The sequence below is a fragment of the Hipposideros armiger genome, unplaced genomic scaffold (assembly GCF_001890085.2).
Source record: "Hipposideros armiger isolate ML-2016 unplaced genomic scaffold, ASM189008v1 scaffold_386, whole genome shotgun sequence".
Lineage (NCBI taxonomy): Eukaryota > Metazoa > Chordata > Mammalia > Chiroptera > Hipposideridae > Hipposideros > Hipposideros armiger.
Genome location: NW_017731736.1, coordinates 794,912 through 820,287, shown reverse-complemented (window position 1 = coordinate 820,287; position 25,376 = coordinate 794,912). Strand labels below are relative to the sequence as shown.

The 25,376-nt window shown below is 37.7% G+C and overlaps 1 protein-coding gene and 1 long non-coding RNA gene across 7 annotated transcripts in view; one reads left to right on the top strand and one right to left on the bottom strand.

Moving 5' to 3' along the window:
- LOC109393720 (uncharacterized) overlaps positions 1-25,376 on the bottom strand; it is a 30,300-nt gene that overhangs the window by 2,213 nt on the left and 2,711 nt on the right. For 5 of the 6 annotated variants that reach the window (XR_002126315.1, XM_019663220.1, XM_019663222.1 and 2 more), the window contains exons 2-3: positions 20,637-20,766; positions 17,765-17,834 (exon numbers count right to left, since the gene is read on the bottom strand). Coding sequence is in view for 5 of the 6 variants with exons in the window: in XM_019663220.1 (XP_019518765.1) it covers positions 17,769-17,834; positions 20,637-20,766 (196 nt within the window). In the remaining variant the exon portion in view is untranslated. The remainder of the gene's footprint in view (positions 1-17,764; positions 17,835-20,636; positions 20,767-25,376) is intronic. The other variant, XM_019663219.1, reaches the window with a different exon arrangement.
- Positions 3,320-12,392, top strand: LOC109393722 (uncharacterized). The gene is made up of 3 exons (XR_002126316.1): positions 3,320-3,492; positions 5,224-5,322; positions 11,039-12,392. It is a non-coding gene; the product is annotated as an uncharacterized LOC109393722 (long non-coding RNA).

Sequence of the window (25,376 nt, the reverse complement as noted above, 5' to 3'; positions counted from 1 at the left end):
GTTGTTTTCTTCAAGTAAGAACAATGCATAGTGGGCATCTAAGCTATCACAAGAACTATCCCTAGAAAACCTCAAGAAAATAACTGCATTTCTACCCCCATCCCCAACTCCACTCCCACACTATGCCACTTCTTACAACTTCATGGATATCTCTGTGAGCTTCTAGGTCTCTTCTCCATTCAGAATTTGTGTGCTGGACTGTACCTCTATAGTGTCCCCTCCCCCAATGTGGTCTGACCCTTTGAGATATATCCCCCTAGTTTTGTTTTTTTTCACTCATTACAATTTTTTATGGTAACAATTATCTTGAAGGTTGACCGTGAATCTGACCTAATGCTTTTAGTAAGATCATGGAGTTAGGAGTCATCTATACGGAGAGTCATTACTTTCAGAAATATGTATTAATGCATTCTTTGTACTAGATACCGAGAAATATATAATGATAGTAGTCCCCACTTTCAAGACTCTCACAGTCTAGTAACTAAAAAAGATAAGAAAATCTCCAATTGCAACACAACACACTGCTCTAAGGAGGTATATCAGGATACTGTTGGCTTCAAAAGAGGGACACTTTCACACTCATGGATCAAAGACAGTTTCAAGAGAGTTGACATCAAAGTTGGATCTTGAAGGAATCAGTCAAGATTAGCAAAATGAAAAAGGAAATGCTGTCCTAAGCAAAGGGAACAGTTTTTAGAAAACACCAGGGACACAAGAGGAGCTAGAGAATTTAAGAAATTACAAATGGTTTGTGGCAGGAATACTGACATAATGGGAACTTTGAAAACACTAATAGAAGTCAGATTACTAAAAAGCTTTATATGTGCATCATAAGGAACTAGAACTTTATCTGGAAGATAATCGGGTGCCCATTGAAGTGAGATTGAAGCAAAGGGCTATTAAGCAGATTTACATTTAGAAATTGGACTCTGGCAATAGTTTGGAGGAGGACAAGAGACCTGTTATCCAGAGGTAATTAGAAGGCTAATGCAATAATTCACAGGAGAAAAGGGGAGTGCCTAGACCATGAGAGCAATTTCAAGACCTATTTGGACCTCCTGTGGAAATCTTAGGATCCTGAAAGAATCCTCTATCAGCCTCATGGCAGCCCTGGGCAGGGGCTGCCAAGTAAAGGTCAAACTGAAGGAGCTAACAGACATATATCAAAAGTAAAGGCTTTGGTCTTACTTGTCACCATCTGGGGAAATATCAGATCAAAAAATTTTTTTGTTTTGCTATGTCAAAGGATCATAAAGTCTTTGGGAATAGAAAAAAAATGTTAAGGTTGTTGGGAGATTCTAATCCAATGTTTAAATTCCCTTTACAACATACCTGCCAATTTAGTCCATGTTAAATAACTCCAGTGAGAACAATCCACTATTCCCTAAGAAAGATCTCAACCGTTTCCTCTAATTTAAAAAAGAAAACACAAACAAAAACCAGGAAGCTTTGTGGGGACTTGCAGGTCAAGATTCCAGGTGCTCTCCAGATTTTCCATTGACTTCACTCACACTCTCTTCCTGAAATTCATCTTTGTATAAGTGATGCATTATTTACATGTAGGGTTGACTTTATGGGAAGGTAATAAAGGGAAGCTATTCCCTGAGTAAAGTCACTAGCTGGGCAAGAAGCAAGGCTTCTCCTCCCTCAGCCTCCTCACCCCAAGCTATCATAGAATCTCAAATACCATCTTCAGCATTTCTAAAGAAATGACACATTAAACTAAGTCACACTAGGGTGTTAATCACATATCAGATATATTTCCTCCTGACATTGGGGACCTTGGGAAGTATAGAACCACTAGCAAAGAGCACTAAAAGTGAAGAGAAAAAGCAACACTAAAGAAAGATGAGCCAGAGGTTCTCAGTGGTCCACAAACAGAAACGCTTATTTTGATTGCGTAAGAAGTACCTGGATTTTGTTAAAAAAACTGTTTCTAGAGCTCCTCCTTGTATTATTTTTGCCTCAATAGGTTTGGGTTAGATTCCTGGGCAATTGTGTAGCTAAATAATGCAGCTAAATTTAGGAACTGTTAGCTGTGAAGCCACATAAAAAATAAAACCCATGACCCCCATCTCACAAGAACACACAGAGTCAATGTCCCTATTCTGCCTAGGGCCATCTTGGTTTGTTCATACACAGCTCTTGTTCTAAATTCTCTAAGGTGAAGGCTATGGAGAGAGTCAATGGCATGTTAGGTGCCTGGTGAAATGTGCCACTGACTTTTTTAGTGTATAAGACTGCTTCAGCAACAGTAGGCTTTCAATGAGCAGAACTATATTGATGAGTACAGAATGATACATAACACTTTGCCTTTAAAACTTCTTTTGGCAGTTGCAATATCTATGTCTCTCAGGATGAGAGTTTTATGAATTTGTAACAAATGCTAGGTCATTGGGCCTCATAATAGGTTTCTAAAGTAAGTGGCAAGTTTTGGCTCTGAATTTTCTTTTTTTTTTTTTAAGATTTTTATTGGGGAATTGGGGGATGGGAACAGCGCGGGGGAATTGGGGGAAGGGGAACAGACAAGTTGCTGTCCTTTGTTCTTCAGTCTAGTTGTGGAGGACGTTGCTTCACTGGCCCAAGTTGGCACCATCATTGCGCCCTTCCCGGGCGAGGCAGATCAGTTGCCGGCTGCTGGATGGCCGCTCAGGGAGGCTGCTGGCTACACACAGTAGCCCATGGCAACCCACTGCAGCAGTGGCTGCAGCCTACGCCATGGCCAGCGACTCACAGCAGCCCAGCTCCAGGTTGAGCTGTTGTTCAGCATCTCAGCTGTAGAGGGCAGTGTCACTGGCTCTCATATGTGGGATCCGAACCGGGGCCCTCTGGCGTCCCAAGCCAGCTCTTAACCAACGTGCCACTCGGCCGGCCCCTGAATTTTCTTAACAAAATGGATAAGGGGGTAAAAATGCATTGTTATAATGGTGCAGTGACAAAAATGTTCTCACATTATAGTTAAAGCACTCGAGCAATTTGCAGTTTACAAAACTCATTTGCATATTTGATTTTTCTAACAATTCTTTAATATAGGTAGGATTGGTGCTGGGATACCAATTTTAGTAAATGTTGAAAGATTTATATGATCTGAAGAGAAACCAGAGTATATGGGATACCAATTTTATAGATGAAGACAAGGCTCAAAGTTTGAAAAAATTTCCCAAGGTTTATAAGAGTACTCTAATTTCTGAAAAAAATCCAGCTATGAAGCAGAATGTCTTATATTGTTTTGTTTTCTAAATAATTCTAGTAAACTCAATATATTAATTCAGAAATTTTAATAATTTTTATGAAGACTTATTTAATTACACCTGGACACAAAAGTTTGCTAGTGGATCACTAGGGATAATAATGAAAGGAGCTACTCCCATTTTCACCCTCTTAATTCCCAGACCCATGAATCCTGGCTATAGGAGGAAAAGCACCATCTATATTATTCTCTGAATCAAAGCATATACTGCATCCTGGAGGACACTGCTTCAACTGCATAAGGTATGCCATATGCCACTTAACTGGTGCCATAAATGAATCTTCAAATGGCCATTCCACCATTCTTTCAAGCCAGTGGCTTTAGGATGAGGATGGTCAGACTGGTCCGTTCTGTGAACACAGTCTCACTGCCTTATTCATATCTATACAGACTTCCTTCGGCAGAAGTGATGTTATGTGGATCACTGTCACAGTGGATAAGCCAGTCTATAAATCCATGGATGGTGGTTTGGGCAGAAACTTTATGTGCAGAGCAAGGAAATACAGGCAGAGCATGTCTATTTCAGTGAAAACAAAGTACTGCACCCCCCCCCCCATTAAGAAAGTGGTTCAACATAATAAACCTGACTCCCAGGTAGGTGACAGATCCCCCTCAATGAATGGTTCTGTATAGGGGGCTCAGTTTTTGCCCTAGCAACAAAATCACATCTGGAACAATGGCTACAATTGGAATCACTATCCAATTAAGTTAGTAATAATCCACTGTCATTCTCCAAGATCTGTTTTCTACAGGCCAAATCATGCAATTTGAATGGGGATGTGGTAGGAATCAACACCTCTGCATCTTTCAAGTCCTTCATGGTGGTGCTAATTGCTGCTCTCTCTCCAGGAATGCAGTGTGCATTTTAATTTACTATATTCATAGGTAAAGTTAGTTCTAGCGGCTTCCAGTTGGCCTTTTATAACATAATAGTGAAGCCTAGAAAATTATCATGAATCGTATTATTGTCATCTCATACCCACCATGTCCAAACTAGCCAATGATTCTATAATATCACTCAAATTCTATAAGGTTAGTGAGTCTAGCTGTTCATTTCTTTCTTTCTTTTTTTTTCTTAGCTGAGCCACCCTGCCACCTGTGGGCAGCTCAGAGGCAGCTCAGCTCGGGCCAGGACTCGAACTGCTGTTGCCAGAGCTCAAACTCTTGAGTGAGCTCTTAACCAACTGAACCACTCAGCTGGCCCGAGTCTAGCTTTTCAATGTAAACTATGCGTTTCTTTAGCTGCAATTCCTCTCTGCATCTTACTTAAAATGTTTATTTTCATATTGTTTGTTAAAACAAATTGTATGTTCACTATTAAGATTATAAGGTATTATTCTTAATCTAGTGGTCAATTTTAGCATCGCTGTTAGTAGGATGAGGTATAATGTGTTTGCTAATGTGATACAAGATGAAAAATACATCACTTGTATTCTAGCGAAAAATGTTTAACTGGAATTTATGTAAGCCTTTATATTGAACTTCCAGTATACAGGAGATACAGGGGTAGAGGAACAAGCTAAATGACTTTATGAGAAAGTCATCAGACAAATTCAGAATGTGGAGCATTCTATAGGACAGTTGATTACTTTAGCAAGTCAGTGTCATGGGAAAAAAAGGGAGGGTGGGGACAGTTCCAGATTTAAAGTGTGTCAAACACCACTTCTGAACTCTTTAAAAGTGGTCTTTGGCGACCTGTTCTGGCCCAGAACAACATCTGTAGTGCGCTATAGAGAACTCTGTGTGAGCACCTATGTCTGTACCACCCTACACCACTTGACCTTTGCTGGCACTTCTCAACTCTTGCCTCCTGCCCAGAGTGTTTTTCTGATGACGAGGTATGACATGTTTTGGCCTGCGGGCTGCCTATGCATTTGTAACCCAGAAATAAAGGGAGATAGTACCCCATGGAGCAAATCTTTGGCCAATAGGAGACAAGAACTGGCAGATAAATCTTCCTTGTTCCCCTACAGACTTTCTGAAACAAATTTGTTCATTCAGCGTCCCAGAAGATGGTCCCAGAGGAGTAAGCAATCAGTCATCCACTACCAATCAGAAGTGGTGGTCAGTTGGTAAGGCACTCTCAAATTCATCCTCCCAGTTTCCCTGTCTCATTTCCCTTTTCTCTTACTCCTGCTGCCCTAGGATTGCGCACTCTTATAAAGTAGTAGCATTTTGCTTCAGGCTCTGCTTTCTCACTAAGGCAAAGACACATAAGGGACATAACCAGATGCAATATGTGGCCCTGATGATTTAGACATACCAGCTTTAAAAACATTTTGGGAGGTAATTGGAAAAATTGTAAATAGGCTGGATTTTAGGAATTATTAATTTTTAAATGTGATCATATTCTATAAGAAAACATTTTTTAGAGATGTATATTGAAGCACTTAGAAGTGGAATGATATAGTTTAATTCATTTTAAAATAGTTCTGCATTGAAAAAAAGAGAGTGAATTGAGAGTAAAAAAATTACAAGATGTTTCTCTATGGCTTTGTGAGACTAAGCTAATGATATTAATCAAGGTCAAATTTAATTTTAAAAAATAGGAGGCCCAATAACTGATGAAAAACAAATACAAAATTCTAATTTTTATAATTTTCCAGCTTTTCAGTCATGTATTACAAATCACAAATTTAAGATTTTTAAAAACCAAGAAGGGTTTATTATTTTCATATATATATATGTACATATATGTATCTATATCTGTATACATGTAATATTATCTAGATAACTAAAGTGACAGCCAAAGTTACGTAATAAATCAGTAGGGAGGTAATGAAGTAATATTCATTTAGTTTTCCATAGGACCACATTTCCCTCTCTAGGACACTATTACTATCAAAACTACAAAGAAAGAAAGAGAATAGAACTTTGCTAAACATATCACACTCATCTTCTCACCTTTCATTGGTTATGTAAATCTACTGCTAGTGGCAAGGTTATAATTTTACCAATGTCAAATTATTATATGCTTTACAGATGGTTCAGCAGAAAGTGAGTTTAGATGATACAAAATGAAGAGGTCTTTTGTTTCCTTTTGGGGAAACTAATGTATACCAGTGGGCTGAGGTAAAGGCTCATTACTGCTCAAATCATGTCTGATAGGTGCTTAGTTGCCACATTTATATTTTTATCAGAATGAAAAGCGATAACCAGTTTAGGGTTCAAAGGAACAAGGACCTTAACAGTCTGCCTGGAGCTTATAGAGTATGAAAATGGTCATTTTTTTCTTATAGAATGTATTTTTCACTTCATTATTCTTTTCCCCAAATCAACACTGTTGTATGTCTTTTATTTATACAAAGACATGAAAATATAACTATGACCATTCTCTTTTGGATTCAATAATAAGGCTGTGTTTTTCTAAGACGTAAATAGCTTGCCTTGGAAGTGAAGTTAGGTTGCTCTCAATAACTCTTAGTTTACTGGCCAACAGATAATGTTTTACAGATGGAATTCTTTTTTCTTTTTCATATTAGTCTAGGCATCTTTTTAGACTTGGACACTTTCAGAATTCTTTCAAAACAGGAAGGAAAATAGGAAAACTGAAGAGTATTTTTCTTTAAAGCACTATGTTAGGAACCTCAGCTGTAAAGAAACAGCAAGCACTTCTATCTATTTATAATTATTAAAGTAGTTACTGCTTATTGTAATAACCCTACCAGTTAAATATTAATCCCATTTATTAAATTGGGAAACCGAGATGCAGTGAAATTAAGTGACATGGCCCAAGTCCCACAGCTGGTGGAGTAGAGCAAGGACTTAAATCAGATTTCTCACTCCAAAGCTTCACACTACACCACATCCTAACACATGGGGTTATGTTCTCTTTTGTTTTAAAGATTTCATTGGGAAATTGGGGAAGGGGAACATTGTGTTTTTCCAGGACCCATCAGCTCTAAGTCAAGTTGTTGTCCTTCAGTCTTAGTTGTGGAGGGCGCAAGCTCAGCACCAAGTCCAGTCATCGCTTTCAATCTAGTTGCGGGGAGGGGCGTAGCCCACCATCCCATGCAGGAGTTGAACCAGCAACCTTGTTGTTAAGAGCAGGCACTCTCACCAGCTGAGCCATCCTGCCAGCCCCATGGGGTTATGTTCTTTATTCTCTTCCCAAAGCATAAATGGCTCTGATATTGCATGACACAATTTTATTCTTAAAAAGGATTTAAGAAGGAGAGTAATGAAAATAGTAAAACTTAAAATGTTTTCCAAGCACTTTTAAACTTGCTGCTTTAACAAGCATTTTAAACTCATAAATACGTTTGTAGTACTTAGCTCATCCATATTTTCCATTCTTCAAGGTCAATTGAGAATAATGATCACAACAGTTGTTGTGAAACTTAATTCTAAGGAGAATGATACTTGTGAAAAGGGTATGAAAATCTGCAGCTCCCTATATAGATATTAGCAATGATTATGTATTGACTTTTAAAATTTTGTAACATGGAAAAGTTAAAACATATGCAAAAAGTTCAACAATTAATAAATCATAATCAATTTTGTTTCATTTTTTACATATGTCCATTTCTTCCTTCACCATCCATGCCCAGATCATCTTACGGCAAATTCCTAGATAATTTTATTAGTCATAAGAGTATCTTTCCAAAATTAAAAAAAGTAGCAAGAATACCCAAATGCATATCACTGATCAAACATCACATTTTATGAGATTGGGTCACCCAAGGTTTCAGCTTCAAGGTGATTTTCATCCTTTCCTGAAGTGTATTTTCTCAAAGTCTGGAGGCTTAGTTCTTGAGAAATGTCTTTGCAAGATAACGCTGATCAACTCTTGACCACACCTAAGTTTTCAGAGCAGAAACTGATGACGGTTCTTTAATAATAACACTGGAATTTTTGCTAGGCCACCAGCTAGACAATTACAGATAATTGTTACCTTTTGTCTAAGTTCTGACCAAGGGAATGTGAGCTAAAGTGGTTTTCTGCCATTACTAGATCTTTTCCTTAAAGAAATCAACATGCTTTCAACTTGTCCTTTTGGTTAGGATAAAAAGGTCGATGGTGGGAACAAGAGCAGGCAGCTTAGACCCAGAGACAAAAACCACATGTTAAAGATGTTAGAGCCTCTTTAGCAACCCAGAACCACCTACCTCTGTACTATTAGGTGAAAGAGATATAAATAACTTTTTTCTTTAGCCACTGTATTTTAGCTGTCTTTGTTATAACAAGCTTAGAGTATCCCATAATTAACTAATATATCCATAATATGTTCAGAATGAAATAAAATGATTAGGTATTTTGCTTTTTTTAAATATAAGCACCTTTTGTTTATATAAGAAGACCCATAATATCTAAGATCCACAAGGACAGAGATTGTGCCTTATCATGTTTATATCCCTAGAGATATATAAGAAGCTTAATAAATATGTCCAAGGAGCTTCAGGCCTCCCTCAAATTTCTCTACCAATAACATCCAGTTAAGTCTTATAACATGGACTAACCCCGTGCTTGTATAATTTTTTTTCAAAAGAAACTGTAATAGCCAGGGAAGTCAGCACTGGCTTCCCGAAGACCGTGTGGCAAAAACAGAACCGAACCAGGAGAAAATGCCTGCTCTAGCTCTGAGGCTGTTTCTTTACCACTGCTCTATAAGCAGTCTTTGGCAATAAAAACAAAAATCACTCTCATCTGACCAAATAATAGAAAAATATGCATGTCTACTCAATGTCAATGCCTGACCTTGCCTGGTTCTTCTTTGTCATCTGACTGGTATGAGTCAGTAATTTTAGAAATGTGAAATTTTCTATTTTGAAATTTAGTTTCATTTGCCTCAACCTGAATAAAAGGTAGAGTTTGAGTTGCAGTAATGTTGATGTAATCCATCAATACAATATGTGATTCTGTGAAAGCAATTGATATTAAATAGCAGAAATGTCATTCCATTTTTTAAAAAATCAAGGTGGTGTGTCTGCCGAGTGGCTCAGTTAGTTAAGGGCTCACTCAAGAGTATGAGCTCTGAGCAACAGCGGTTCGATGCCTGGCTTGAGCTGAGCTGCCACTGAGCTGCCAACAGGTGGCAGGATAGCTCAGCTTAAAAAAAAATCAAGGTGGTAATTCTTTCATGAAGCTAAATAGGAACTTACAGTTTCATATTTAATACTAAGTCCTCATTTTTCATTGACTTACTAAAGCTGTTTTAGGAAAATAAAATTGAGATCTATGTTTGGGAGGGTTAATCCTAAGTAGATAGAACTCAATTATTGCTTGACAGTTACTTGTCAATTTTTTAAAAAGTGAATATTAGAGTAGATATTATAAAATACACTATTCAGCAAAAGAATATAATTCTATTAATATACCAAAAAGCAAATAACCCATTTTTCTCCTTTCAATGTACCATTTGATAAGAAGTCGACTATATTTGTCAGAAAACAGAAATAAATTCAGTTTTTGCTTTGCTTGTATTTTATTGTTTACATTCAAGAAAGTATATTGGGTAATTTTTAAAGCCAGCAAGTATAAACCATATATTTTGTTTAAAGCAACTATAATAATTCATGTTTGCTGGGCTAAGTCATGACAGTAAACTGCTTTTTGCAGAAACAAAACACTTCTAAGATACAATATTTTTTCCAGCTAATCAGGGCAATAATTATTAAGGAAACTTTGATTAATTTTTTTTAGTGCCTAAATATTTGAAATAGTTGTTGTGCCAATGAAATAAACTTTAAAGGCATAAATCCACAGCTAAAGAAGCAGTTTACCATTATTTCATAATAAGCTGGGTATAGAGCCATAGCTTCTAATCCCATCCTAAAAAATGAGCTAGTATAGGATGTTCCAAGATTTTCAACCCTAATTCTTTTCTTTCAAATTAATCTCACAACCTAATGAAATAGATAAATCAGGAGTTTCCCTTTGTGGTCCATGTGTCTGGGGGTGGGGAAGGAGTCAGTTTCTACCCAATAGGCTCCTCCTCCAACAGCTTCTGCCAATCCCTACAACAGTGCTTCTGAAAATCTGCTCCCCCTATGTTATCCATCAGAATCAAACCTACTGAATCAGCATTACTGTTTCCCCCCTGGCCAAAGGTTAAGAAGATAGTGTATCATATGATGGTGTATTGGGGCTAATAAATAATAGTATGCTGAATTGTTCCCACTCCACTTCCATTGTTTGTTGAGAAAATGTGGTTCACTTGAAATAGTAGTATTTGAATACCAACCAGACATCTTTTGTTATCTGTGCTTACGTTTTAGGCAAAAAATCAACAATCTAGCCATTATCCATGAGGATAAAGTAAATGCGTTATCTTCACAGTATAGAAAAGTGAATTAAAAATTGAATTATCAGCCCTGATGGTATGAAGAAATGGGCTAAATTAACAATAGAGACAACTAAATTATACTTTGTGAATCTAAATGGGAGGATTATAAAATAGTAGTAAAATTTATCTTATTTTAATAAAATCTATCATTACAGCTTCTTTTTAGGTTATAAATCTGATTGGGAATCATCGGCTTAAAAATCCCCCATGGTTCACCACTGCTGATCAGGTCAAGTTCAGATTACCCAGGCTACAAAATTGATCTTGGTTTGGTTCCAGTCAGATCTGAATAGCCTCAATCCCTACTGACCTGTTCTAGTAACTTATGCTGCAGCTGCACAGAGCTTTAAACTGTTTTCTAAACAGACTCTTGTTATAATTTTTTTCTTTTCATATTATAAAAGGAAAATACAATCCATCAGAAAATGCTGAAAAGAAAAAAATTAAAATTATTTCCATAATCTCACCACAGTTAACAAAGTTGTATTTTACTTTGAAAATAGAGAAACGGAATCACAAACCAAGGAAAGCAGGCAGCCTCTAGAAGCTGAAACTTACAAGGAAATGGATTCTCCCATAGAGGCTCTGGAAGGAACACAGCCCTGATGGCACCTGACTTTAGTTCGCTGAGACCCATGTTGGACTTTTGACCTTCAGACTATAAAACAATAAATGTGTGTTCCTTTACGTCACCAGGTTTGTGGCAATTTGTTACAGCAGGAATAGGAAACTCATTTAATACCTTATGAAACTTAAGGCACAGCAGAAGAGCAAAATCAATGCTTATGTTAAAATTTATTTCAGCACCAAAATCCAGTGATTGTATTTTGCCTCATATTTTTTGTGGGAGTATATTTGGGAAGTTTCACATTGCTATAAAAATTCTACAGGCTGTATTTTATGATGATCTTGGATTATAAATTAAAAATGAAAGCTGATTATATAATGAGGCTGCACACCAAGTGATGTGATGTCAGTGGGGATAGGAACCATATTCATTTTGTTCACTACGCTATATCTAGTACCTAGATATCTAGAGTGTTGGGCACATGGTAAGTGCTCAGTAAATATGCTTGGAATGAACTGAATAAGTGAAATCAGATTCTTAAACATTCTTCTGAAATAAACTACATGGATGCCCACGCACAGGTAATTACTGTGCTCTCTCGATTAGTGCACATGATAAAAGCAGGCTTTTCTTGTACCGCCAAAGATGTAGACAAATTCCAGCTCTCTGGGCCTTTTTGTGATAATACACAAATACAGGAATAAATGATAAAAAAACGTTGTACTAAAGAAAAGAAATTCACAGTAGTGAAAGAATAAACCCTTCAAAAGGGCAATTACAAACAAGTGATCCAGAACTCAGCAGCTTTTCTCAAGCTGTGAGATCCGCTCCTTTAGCACGATATAGCCATTCATCATTTCCGCCATTTAATGCTACTGAAGCAGTTTATAGTGTAGACATGCTGTGGTAGGCTCACCGAGGGGGCCAGCGTCTCTCTCCTTCAGGTGGATGAGCTCCAGTGCTGAGAAACGGACTATGGCTTCCAGGTTATTCCCACTCCAATGCCTCATTGACTACTTGGAGAACCTTGCTTTCAGTCAATTGCATGAGTTAAGTAAAGCTATTTGAGAAGAGGCACTTTTCTGGGACTCTTATTAAATAGAATATGATGGAAAATCAAGAAGTAAATGGAGAAAAAGATTTTCTCATAAAAGATGTTATGGAATCTATTGGATATTCATTCATTTCCTCCTAATTTTAGACATAATACCAATAAGCTACTTACCAGTATCCAGCATAGATAAGAAGTAGTGAATTAGCAGCAGCAAGATGGCCCTGCACACTAACAAGAAAATAGCACCAAAAAAAGCTGTAAGAAGCTATAAAGCGTGGACATTAGGAGCCAGTAGGTGGTTATAATAATATTACCAGTGTAACATAATAATTGCCCTTTTGAAGGATTTATTCTTTTATTGGGACAGTGATTCCATTTCAATGAATCTAGTTCAAATATCAGCTTTACCACTTACTAACTGGTGATATCAGTTTCCCCATTGACAATGGAAATAATAATAGAACTTACCACATAGTGGAAAGGATCAAATTAGATACAGCAAGTAAAACAATCAATCAAAAAACAGTGCTTAGAATAGTAAATGTTAAGTAAATATTAGTTTTTCTTTTATTTTATTATTACCACTTATAAAGCATGTAATCTTAGGAAACTTACGCAATTTCTCTGCAACTAGTACCCTAGCTTAGTTGTAACAAAAACCAACTAAGGAAATATATGTGAAAGCTACTTTTAAGCTGCCAAATATTAAATATATTTTTTAAGGAACAAATCAAACTATTCCCTTTTGTAACCCAAGAGCTATAGTGAAATGGACAAAAAAGGATGGTGGTACTCATAGTAATCTTAAATCAGCAAAAATGCATTTAACTAGTTTCATTCATTTAATCAACTACTATTTATTAAGGAGCCTTGATATGCTGTGTGCTGGACCAGGCCCTGTTGGTCTGATCCTCCCTGAGACTTCTTAGTCTGATACGGTATAGTTCAAATAGTTCAAACATAAACGCTATAGTAGACTGTGAAAGTAGGAAAGAAAGTACTATGAGGGGATGAATCAGAGAATTATAGTTGAATTAAGTGGGTATTAAAAGCTCAGAAGGTATTCCCTCTCTATATGGAGAAGAAAGCATTCTAGATGGGTATAGAGGGGCAAAAAGGCATGGAATGGTTGGGAAACTGAAAAATCCAAATATGTACCAGGGATGAAGTGGTGGAGAGAGAAGCCTACAGGAAAAAAAAAAAAAGGTTGGGCCTTGTGTGACTTACTAAGGTTTTTGATATTTGGAGTCAGGATTTTTTTGTTGCAAGAAATAAGGAAAAGAAGTATTATTACAAAGTTTGTGGGACTCACCAAATCAACAGGAGGCTGAAGACAAGATTTGGAAAACAGAAAAAAACCAAGGAGCTCCTTCAGGTCAAAAGATACAAAGTACAATAGCTGTTTTTTAATTACAACAGGCTAGTTGGGAGGCCACCTCAACCCCTGTGCGATGCTTCTGTAGGTTCCCCATGAATAGATTGGGCGTCCCTGGCTTCAGTGTAACCACCTCCAGAGTCAGTGCCCCAGACAGGAGGATCTAATTTCTTGCCCCTTCAGTTTTCATGGTAAAAGATAGGGTATTGAGTCCTCCCAAATCCATACACAATAGTAGGTCCTCCCAAAATAGGAAAAGGGAAGTGGATAACAGGAAAAAAGAACACACAAAAAACGAAAAAAAACCTCAGTTTTTGTAAGCAGCAGCAACAACATAACCAAAAAACCAATACAGGATTTTAAATAGGCAATGACAAGATCAGATTCACATGTTCAACAAAAGATGGTTACAAAATGACTTAAATGATGCAAAATGGGACACACTGAAAATAATTCTCCCAGGTTGCTATTTTCCCTCCCTAATAACATTTTTGCTATTTTCCTACAATAATCAGGAACATATATATTTCTATGTATTTTATCATTTGGGTTACTAGATGGATGGGATACTCCTTTTTATATGTTAATTTTATACTTAACCACTATAACAAATTCTTTTATTGCTTATAATAGTTTTTCAGTTGATTTCTCTATGGCTGATCAATTTGCCTGTAGTGGTGGGCAGAATAATGGCTCCCCACACATACACATATCCGTATCTAATCCCTGGAATCTGTGACTATTGACAAAGACTCTCTCCTTGACCAAATTTTAATCAGGTTTCTCTGAGCCATCTTCTCAGCTAGGCCTCGATCCTTGGGCTCCCATGTTTGTCTTTGCATTGCCCAGGTTAGCAAGAATCCTGCCACGTCAGTGTAGCCAGAAACCCCGCCCTTGATATGTAATCACTCTTGATACCTGATCAAATTCCTTTCACCTACTATTCCCCAGGTGATATCTGATCAGCGTGGCCTGCCTTTGGCAAGAATCTTGTCAAGTCAGTTTAGCCAGAAATCCCCTTTTACACTTAATGTTTCTTTCTTTTTAGTAATTTTCCACCTGCTGTTCTCCACCCTGCTCCTTGGCTATAAATCCCCACTTGTCCATGTTGTATTCTGAATTGAGCTCAGTTCTATGCTGAGGTCTTTTCCCCTCGCTCTCCCCTTCCCCGTTATAATAGTCCTGAGTAAAATCTGATTTTACTTTAACACAGCTCTGGTTTTTCTTTGACACTGTGTTGTCACTTTATATGGCAGAAAGAATTTTGCAGATGTTATTAAGGATTTTGAAATACAGAGAGAGATTATCCCGGATAATCTGGGTGGGTCACAAGGGTCCGTCAAAGGTGGAATAGAGAGGTAGAAGAGGCAGAGAATGAGATGTAACAGGAGAAGCAAAGGTTGGAGTGATACAGGGTCACGCGCCAAGGATGGTGAACAAGCTGTAGAAGCCGGGAAAGGCCAGGAAATGCATTGCCCCTACAGCCTCAAACCAAACGCAGCCCAGGGAAACTCATTTTGGACTTCTGACCTCCATAATTGTGAGATAATAAATTTATGTGTTTTAATTCACTAAATTTGTGGTAATTTGTTATAGCAATAACAGAAAATTAATAACTGAGTCTTTCCCTCCCTCCTCTTACATTTTTTTAACAAATGATAGACTATGTTATTTTTTTGTATCTGCTTTTTTTCTCTAATATAGCTAAAGATAATTTAAAATCATTTCATACAGACCTGCCTCATTTATTTAACAGCTGCAGAATAGTCTGTTTATGTACATTTTTCCCTATTTTATAAATTTGTGCTGTGGTCTTACTAAATTACAAGACCTGTTTATAAAGCAAAGAAATAAACACTCTATCTGTTCTAAATATTTCCTTCAATTTGTCAATTATTAAATCTTTTTAGTAATATTTTTCATTATTGGCAGCATTTTTCATTTATCAAACAAATTTATCAATATCTGCTGTGAATATTTGTGTGGTTTGGATTCTGGAGTGATGTCAAGTTTGGAAAGGCTTTCTCCCTGATGATATTATAAAAAAATTCTTCAATGTTTGTCTAGATTCAATTTTTTTTGATCCATTTGTCATTTAATTTGCTATAAGAAATTAAGCTAGAGATTCAAGATTTTTCAGGTGGCTATCCAATTGTCCCATCACCATTTGCTGAATAATCTATTTTTCTTGCATTAATTTCTTTATATTTTTGTCTATATCTGTTTTTTCCATTCTCTTCCATTGATCTAGCTTTCTTTTCAAGCTTTTAAACATCGTAACTATATATAAATATATATATATATATATATATATATATATATATATATATATTTTAATTTTTTTATTAGGGAATTGGGGAATTGGGGGAAGGGGAACAGGAAAGTTGCTGTCCTTTTGTTCTTCAGTCTAGTTGTGGAGGACGTCGCTTCACTGGCCCAAGTTGGTGTTATTCATTGCGCTCTTCCCGAGTGAGGCAGATCGGTCGCCGACCCCTGGATGGCTGCTCACAGCAGCTCTTGGCAGCTCACACTGGCTGCCGGCTGCTCACGCTGACTGCCAGCCACACACAGTAGCTTATGGCAGCCCACTGCAGCAGGGGCTGCAGCCTACGCCATCGCCGGCGATTCACAGCAGCCCAGCTCCAGGTCAAGCTGTTGTTCACCATCTTAGCTGTAGAGGGCAGTGTCACTGGCCCTCATGTGGGATCCGAACCGGGGCCGTGCTGCTCAGAGCTGGCGTCCCAAGCCAGCTCTTAACCAATGCTCCACTTGGCCGCCTCTATAATGTTTTAATATCTGGTAGGCTATTCCCGTCATTATGCTTATTTTTTAAAATTTTCCTGGCTAAAGTTGTAAATTTCAGCTTTTCTGAAAAGCCTGTCTTTTTTTGAAATTTCCATCTTATGGTATTTTTATTGGGCAGAGAATTGTATTAAATTTATAGTTTAATTAGGAAGCACTAATGTTTTCATACAATAGTGGTATCTTTCGATTTATTTAAATCAGCTTCTTGATTTGTGCAAGAACACATTGTGTAGTGTGAAATGGCATTCATTTAGGCTTTGAAAGACATTATTAATCATGGAGATTAAGAGCATTCTCTCCACAAGCTGGCCAATGGCCTCTGATGTGGCATGGGTAAAAGGTTTAGTCCAATAATTGATGAGTTATTGGCTAAGTCAGTCAGCCTCCCCATGCTGGCAATTTGAATTACAAATGCAGAAATTATTTGCCAGTTGGGGGCAGGACAGAAGAAAGTAGAAATATTTATTATTGCCAGGCCATATCAATGCAGAGCATACTAAGGTTCATGAATTCTGCTGCTGAGTATTCCAGAGCTGCCCTGAGTCTAGAATCACTCACCAGGTCTCCTTGAGGCCTGTTTGGCCCTATTCAGTCACCAGCTTTGGGGTTTCTTTGACATTCATTCCCCATTGTTGTTCTGTGAGTGTTTGTATAATCATCTCTACTATGAATGATCTAGTTGAGTAGATATATTACTCTATAAAAAGAAGAGCCTCCCAAGAAAAGATAGCTTACAATTACATATCAGTTTACAAAGTCCTGTCACTAATATTATTTAATCTATCAACAACCCAGTAAACTAATGAACTTCAGAGATAGTTTTTCAGGTATCTAATCATTAAAGCAAATAATTTACAAGGTTGAATAATCTGTGGCTGAACTTTTTTTAAAGGCACTGGACAGTTTACAGACACAAATTTCTTTCAGTGTCCTCTGAACATGTTTGGGTGTGAATGTGACGTCCCAGACTGCTGTAGCCAATTCACCACCAAGCGGAGGATGAAGCTGGCACACAGAGAGGCAGAGCCAAGGAAACTGTAGAGAAAGGGAGGTGGAGCCACTGAACTAACACCAACCTGACACCTTCCCAATCTCCGAACTTCCTTTCTGTGAACCATTCAATTTCCTCAGTGTTTCAACCAGTTAAGAATGTGGTTGTCTGCTGTCTGTAACTGAAAACATACTACCCGATAATAGCATCAATTACCTTTTCACATGCATTCAAAAGGCAGGGAATAGGGCCTTGAGGGGCGAGAGGAACACCCCTGATTGGGGAGGGAGGGATCTGAGAAGTCTGGACAAAGAATGTTACCCAGTCATTTCATGGGTGTATGTGCAGAGGAGGGTGTCAAGTAGCTAGCTGATTGGAAGAGAAGGCAGGAGAAAAAATGGTCAAAGAAAAATAAAGATGAGTTTCATGTACTTACTAGCTCAGCCCCTTCTAAGTTGTTTGAATACTCTTAGCTTTGATAGAGAACTTAGAGCATAGTTGTAAACCTGCAAATAAAAATAGTAATTTCTGACTTTTAGAGTTAAATTTCAAGTAGCATTGTCTTAGAGCATTTCAAATAGCCCAAACTTCAGTTTTTCCCCAGAACATGCTTAGATGTTTGTCACATCTAAGTATGTTTTTTCTTACCTAATGTTTGCCTTTAAATCAGGGATTCTCAACCAGGGGTGATTTTTCCCCAGAAGGACATTTGACAATGTCTGGAGACATTTTCGTTTGTCATACCTGGGTGCTACTGGCATCTAGTGGATTGAGGGCAGGGATACTGGTAAACATCCTAGGATACATAGCGCAAGCTCCCACAACAAAGTATTATCTGGCTTACAATGTCAGCAGTGCCAAAGATGAGAAACCCTGATTTAAATCAGCCCATTGTCTTTGAAACTTCAAATAACTAACATTTATTGAGCAGCAGTATATTTTAAATACTGTTCTAAGCGTTTGACATGCAAGACGTCATTCTTATGTGGTAGATACTACCATTAAACCTATTATACAAGTGAGGAAACTGAATGTTAATTCATCCAAGGTCATATACAGCAAGTAAGTGGCTAAACCTGGATAGCGTGATGCTAGAGATTCGGAGCTTAACCAATGGGCTCTATGTTATATCACTATCATAAATGCAAACCAGTATCATAGGCCTTATGTAGTAGAAGAACATATAAATGAAGTCCATAAAAGCAAAATGTTATTAAGTTCTAGCTAAATATTGTTGCCTGCTGAAGTGAGTCTAAAGCCTGTACTCTCTCTTAAAAAGGGAGGCTAAATGTTAGAGAGGTGTTAAAGACATACTAGCACCAAACCAAGACTTTCTCCTTGATATAATCAGAAGTAATGAAAGTGAATTTAAAAGGGAATCACTTTCCTAATATGTGATTCAATATTATATAATGCTGTGTTTGTGTACCACATAAAATCCCAACTTTTCCATAATATACAGCCCTGGGATGTTTTGATTGTACATGAATTAGATAGACCTGGGTTCAAATTCCGGATCCACTGCTTACTACTGGTGTCATGATAGATGTGATTTAATATCCTCATCCATAGAACTGGGACAGCATCTGCCTCATGGGGTTGTGGTGAGAATTATAAGAGATATAAAGAGGCTTGGAAGATTACTGGCAGAAAATGACACAGCAGAAAATAAATATTAGCTCCCCTCATTTCCTGAAGATGCTGTGGTCTCTTTCTAGCACTGGCTTAGATTCTCTTATGCTTTCATTATTATACAAGCGCTCTAAGAACCATGGCAGGACAGGCAGCCACAGTTGGCTCCAGAGGATCACAGGGAACAAAGAGCTGCTTTCAGCTCTGTCCAGCTAAGCACTGAGGCCTCCTGGGAGGAACTGGCCTTCTGAGCTGGGCTGCGAAGCCACCCCCCCCCCCCAACCCCCTCATTCCCCTGTGAAGTCTGTTGATGATCCAGGGAAGATTTATGGAAATTGCAAGCTTAACAGTTCTGTGATGATGACACTGATAGATGACACAGGTCCCTGGAGGTTGCCAGAGGGAGGAAAAAAGCTGGGGAGAAGGGGAGGGCTTTGTTCCTAGGAACAGAGTTGTGGGTCCATCTTCATTTCTTTATACACACACATACACCTGCTCCAATTTTAGACCTACTATTGGGCCATGCAGTCATTGAGTTTATGGATAAAGGCTGTACTTTAGTCACAGAACCTCCTATAGGATTGGATTTGTGATTCTGTGATAACAACTGAAGCCGAGTTCAAATGAGCATTGGAACTGTGGTCTGCCTGGTGGTCAGAAGACCTTTTGACTTTATGCTGTGATTCCAGAATTTCTTCCCTACTTGATTCCTGATACTTTTCTTCTTTTAAAATAGTTCTTTAATAAGACTTGAGATTTCGCACCATAATTTGGGACAATTAAAATACAACTAGAGAATTAACTTAAATTCAGAATATCTCCACCCTACTAGAATGTAAACTTCTTGGGGTCAGGGACCTTGTCTGTTTTGAACCTGATTATATTCCCAGTGCTCATATAAGTAACTAGCATATAGTGAGTGCTTAATAAATATTTGTAGAATGAATGAATGACAGCTCATATTAAGGTATAAATGGTTGTAGCAGCGGACATCTCCTTTGTCTATACATGTATTTTTTTCATGCCTCTGGGCGTTACACATCCTTAATCAACTTTCTGCAATGCCTTCTCTCCGCCTCTTATTCCTCTATCATCACTTTCTCATCTGGAGAAAGTCTAAAAGCCCTTTAGACTCACTTTTTTTTTTTTTAAACTCTTTGCCCCTTATCTCCCTCCTCAAATTAAGTGACACTCTTTTCACCAGCTGGGCGCCTATAGCGCTTTGCATATGATCCTATTATAAGAGGAATGATTTTGTGCTGTGACTACCTGTTTATGTCAGTCTCTGTCACTGGAAATGAGCTCCTTGAGGGTTTTGATGTTGTATATTTCTTTTGATTCCTCACCCTTAGCATGATAACTGGTTTACGGTAGATCTTTAACAAATGTTACTGATAAACTGACTGACTGAATCTTGCAAGTGGTCCTTTATCCTGCAGGGCTCCAGGAAGCTCTCAGAGTCCCTTATGAGGACTGTATTACAAGATCACTCCCTTTCAAAGCTCTACTTTGGATAGGAAATCTTCCTGCCCACTACGGTTTTATTTCACTAAATCCCTTTATCTTGTACTCAAATGGAATGACTGGAGTGGAAACAGAGTGCAGCCTATAAATAAAGGATTTGGAAGTACTGTACTTGGTCAAATTTCAAGGTAGAATGTTCTGTAGATGTTTACCTTGGTATTTTCTGTAGATATTTGCCGGTTGCCTTGATGCTGTATAGGCCTGAAGGACAGTGATATTTTGGGAGGGCCGGAATATTTCTTTTGAGGAAAAACAAATGTTTCGACTCTCTGGGACCAGATCCTGTTGGTGAAAGACAGAGGAGTTATATCGTGTAAAGCTGTATCTCATGTCTCCAGCTATAAGAGGGCTGTGGCCTGCTCAGGCTGCTATGGTTGTGACTATGGAAACTATGGAAAACATGAGAGAGATGCCAAGAAGAGGGTGTGGTAATGGGCATGAGCAAGAGAGAATAAATGGCCAAGACTATGGACTGCCTTGGGTCCCTGGAGTCCCATGGTCATATAGGCAGGGATTCAAGACCATATTGGAAGATCTGACTTCTACATTTCTTTATTTACATTGATGCAATCTCTGAAGCGCTCATAACTGGCCCCTTTCATTCATCCATTCTGCTTTAAGTTACTGTGAGGAAGGGAATACAGATGGGAGAAGCAGCATAAGTACCTAGGGCACAATCCAAGGTCTGCAGCTCTTGAGAACAAGCACTATTTAATTAAGCCAACTGTGAATTTGTGTGGGTGAAAGTAACAGCTGCTGATTCTTAGGCTATTTTTAAGTTGCAGCCAGTTGGGATTACTCTCTCTGTCTATATATGGTCCTTCATGCTAAAGGACCTCGTGGATATGGGTAGGCTGAAAACACAGACTCCTTGAAACTATATTCTCACTTCTCGGTCTTTGACAACACATCAGCAGTCTGTTCTCTGGGAAACCAGCAAGGTTAAAAGTTAAGCCGCTCATCTGACACACTTAGTAGTGACTCCTCCGTCCCTCACCCCCACCCTCCACATTGTTGCTAGGCTTTTTTGAGATTAATGGAGAGACTTATTTGTGTAGTCCCCATATACTTTCAAGCTGCTTAGTTACCACATCTTGTGCACAACATACACTCCAGGCAAACAAACTTTTAAGAGCACAGCAGATTGAAGCAGCAAGCAAGCCTAGCAGATTAAGCCCCCTGAGCCCTTGTGCTATATGAAGCAAACCAAAACACAGCTGGTGGAGTTAATTTTAGGCTTTCCGACCTTGGCAGCGTCCTATCAATTTGGGAAAAGCAGCTTTGAATAGACTCAAAAAGGACCCTGCCTCCTCCTTTTCCCCATGCAGCTGACTGGAAAACTGGCTCCATGGTTTTAGTGGGAAAAACAATTCATTACAGACAGTGGTCAACTCAATAAAGAAATGCAACATTTATTGAGCAAGTGCAAGGTTCATGCAAGAAATATTTTATGATTTTTGTCCTATAGACTAAGCCTCAAAATAATACTACAAGCAGCATCTTCTGAAAAGTTCTAAAAATCTGGTTTCTCAACAACAAAAATCAGTATCTATATCATGATGCTTCAAAATACCAAAAGTGGGTTGGCAGTGGTGAGTAGGGAAGTAGAAATTTTATCAAATTATACTGTTTATGAATATAGCAGGAATTTAAATGCCATGAGTAAATATATACTCTTCACTTCTGAATGCACAGGATCCAATTCCCTGACCACAAAAATAGATGAGGTCCCTGTAATACACACTGATATACAGCATAGACCTTTCCTTTCTGACACTGACACCATTTCTAATTTTGCTTTGATTTGTTTGATTGCCTGTATTTCCCAGTGACCTACAGGATTCACGGTAGTGGGGATTATATTGTTTTTTGCTCACAGAGGTGCACAGTAGATAATACTCATTGAATGGGTAAATGAAGGATTTGCACCTCATCAGTCCCTTAAATCTAGCATTCTTTGCACAAACCTCATCTTCAAAAGAAAGGACAGCTTGAAGGGTAGGGTATCGGGTTAGGTTTGGGATCAGCGGAAGAGTCCTTCTTCCCTTGTTAACGCGTTAAATAAGAAGCTTTGTGTTTTGATGCTTTATGACTTTTAGTGATAAATGCATTCAGAGACACCAAGCTTCATGAACCAAACTTTTATACTTCCATTCTTTTCTATTATGTCAAAATAATGTGGCCTTAAGAAGTATTTATAACCATACATTGGTTTGTCTTTAATGAAGCAAGATACAAAATTAAAATCTAAAGAGCATTGATAAGGGTCAGGTTGAGTTGCTAGCTGTGTTAAGTGGGATTGTGTCATATGCCAAAATTCATTTAGAATATATTCATCCTAACTTACTTCATCCTGGGAAAGGAGGAAAGGACATAGACGTTACTGAATTCAGATTGTATTAACTAGCTATGTGATCTTGAGCAAATTAAATACATAACCTTTCAGCATTAGTTTCCTTATCTATAAAAAGGGAAAAATAACACCTAATATCAACCTCATGGGGCAGTGTAAGTGATAAATGTAACAGAGATAAAATATATGAAAAGCTTAGTAGAGTGATTGGCCCATCAGAAATATTCGATAAATGGTAGCTATAAAAACAATCTTATATAATAAACTAATTTGATGGAATAATAACATCAATCTAGATATTATGTAACCAGAACACTCCTGCATTTTATCAGGTTACTAAGGATTTGTTGCCCAGGTATACTTTTTCTAGTATTTATTATTGTTCAGGTACCTATCCTTTCAGAGTCATTATATTTCTGAATCAGAAGAGAACAGCTACTTAAGAAGTACTGAGGCCCAGATTTAGTCACGGGGTTTGAATTCAGCATTTCTTCTCTCTGGCATTAATAGCACTTGCTTTTAGTTTTATAGGTACAAGAACATCTTTACATATAGGCAGAAAAAGCTGGCAAATGTGACGGGAAGGGAAGAAGTCTCTAGTCCAAAAAAAATCATCTTCTGTATCAGCAAATTTTAAATCCCCATCCTTAATGACACTTGTTCTAGGCCTTTTCAAAAGGAGACCTGCTATTGGTTTTCCTTTTCATTATGGAAAATTTCAAAACTAACGTAGCTATAGCACAGTATAATGACCCTCATGCACTTGTCACCTGGCTTCAACAGTTATCAGCTCATGGCCAATCTCGTTTTATCTGTACTCTGACTTCCCCCTTCTACATGAATCTGAAGTCAATCTCTGGCATATTATTTTGTCTGTAAATATTTCAGTTCATATTTCTAAAACATAAGGGTTAAAAAAAAACACATCCACAACATCATTACCACAATTAATAATCAGTCTGTAGTATCATCAAATATCCAATGTTCAAATTTTTCAGTTGTCTATGAATGACATGAACATTTGTTATTATTCTTTCTCAGATTGCTTGTTTGAGTCAGGATGCAAATACATCCACACATTACAATTGGTTAATAACGTCTCTTATGTTACTTTCAACCTCTGGTTTCTCCTTCAGTTCTATTTTCCCCTTGAAATTCATTTGTTGAAGAAATTGGGTCCTGCATAGTTTCCCCCCAGTTTAGATTTTGCTGATTGCATCCCTGTGGTGTCATTTAACATGTTCTTTATCATATTCTTCTGTTCTCTGTATTTCCTATAATTTGGTAAGTTTGACCTAGAGGCTTGATCAGATTCAGGTTCTATTTTGTTGACAAGACTTCTTCACAGGTGATGATATGTTCCTCCATCAGGGCACACATAAAGTGTGGTTATCTCTCTTGTTGTGATACTACCAGCCACTGGTGATCAATGCCCAGACTCATTAATCTATTAGGGGTTGCAAAAATGATATTCTAATAATAATTCAATCATTCCTATTTCATTTTTTTAAACCAAAATCCTTCTACAAGGAAAAAATTTCCCTCAATTATTATTTTGAAACTTGGCTTTAACTGGTGTTATTTTATCTGGGAGGGGAACATATTAACACATTGGAAGTAATTAATTTATCTGATAAAAAGGTACGATGAATCATTTTCTTTGAGGTTGTAGAAACCCTCACCTTGAGGGAAAAGGAGAATATAAATACAACTGAGGGAGAGTAGGTAAATGGTGATCAGAAACCTGAGATATCTGGGAAGAGAAGTAAAGAAAGAAGAAACACAGATGCTTAAAGGTAACACTTTGCTAAGTCTATTCTTATCTGGTATGAAAGTTCCTATTTGGCAGCCTATCTTATGGCTTCAAATACTATTTACTTACCGAGGACTCTTGCACTCATACATGTTGTTCAGATCTCTCCCCAGGCTTTGCACAGTAGTCAAAATTCTACCTGACATCACTACTTTGATGTCTAAAAAACATCTCAAAGCTAACATATCTAAAATGGAACTTCTAGTTTTACCCCCAAATAGTGACTCAGGTCTTCCCTATTTCATTAAATGGCAGCACCATCCACCAGTTGCTAAAGCAAAACAAACAAAGAAACAAAAAAAACCCCAGAGTAATCTTTGACTCCTTTCTTTCCCCAACCCCCACAATCAATTAATCACCAAGTGCTGTTGGTTTTACCTTGAGATTATTAATTTCTTTTTCCTATTATTAATGACACTACCCTAAACCAAATCACAACTGTTGAGAAACAACTGGACTATTACAATACTCTTCTGGCTTCTCACATGTCGGCCCCTCTGGTCCATTCTCCACAAGAAGGGAGAGTGATCTTTCTAAAATGTTAATCAGGGATCGTGAGCTGATATTTGTTGAAGCTGTGTGATGGATTCATTATACTAATTTCTTCCCCTTTGTATATGTTTGAAGTTTTCCAAATTAATAAGAAATAAAATGTAATTCAGATTATTTTATATTATCCTTTTATTACTTTACTTCTCTGCTGACTTTTCAATGTTTTTAGAATAA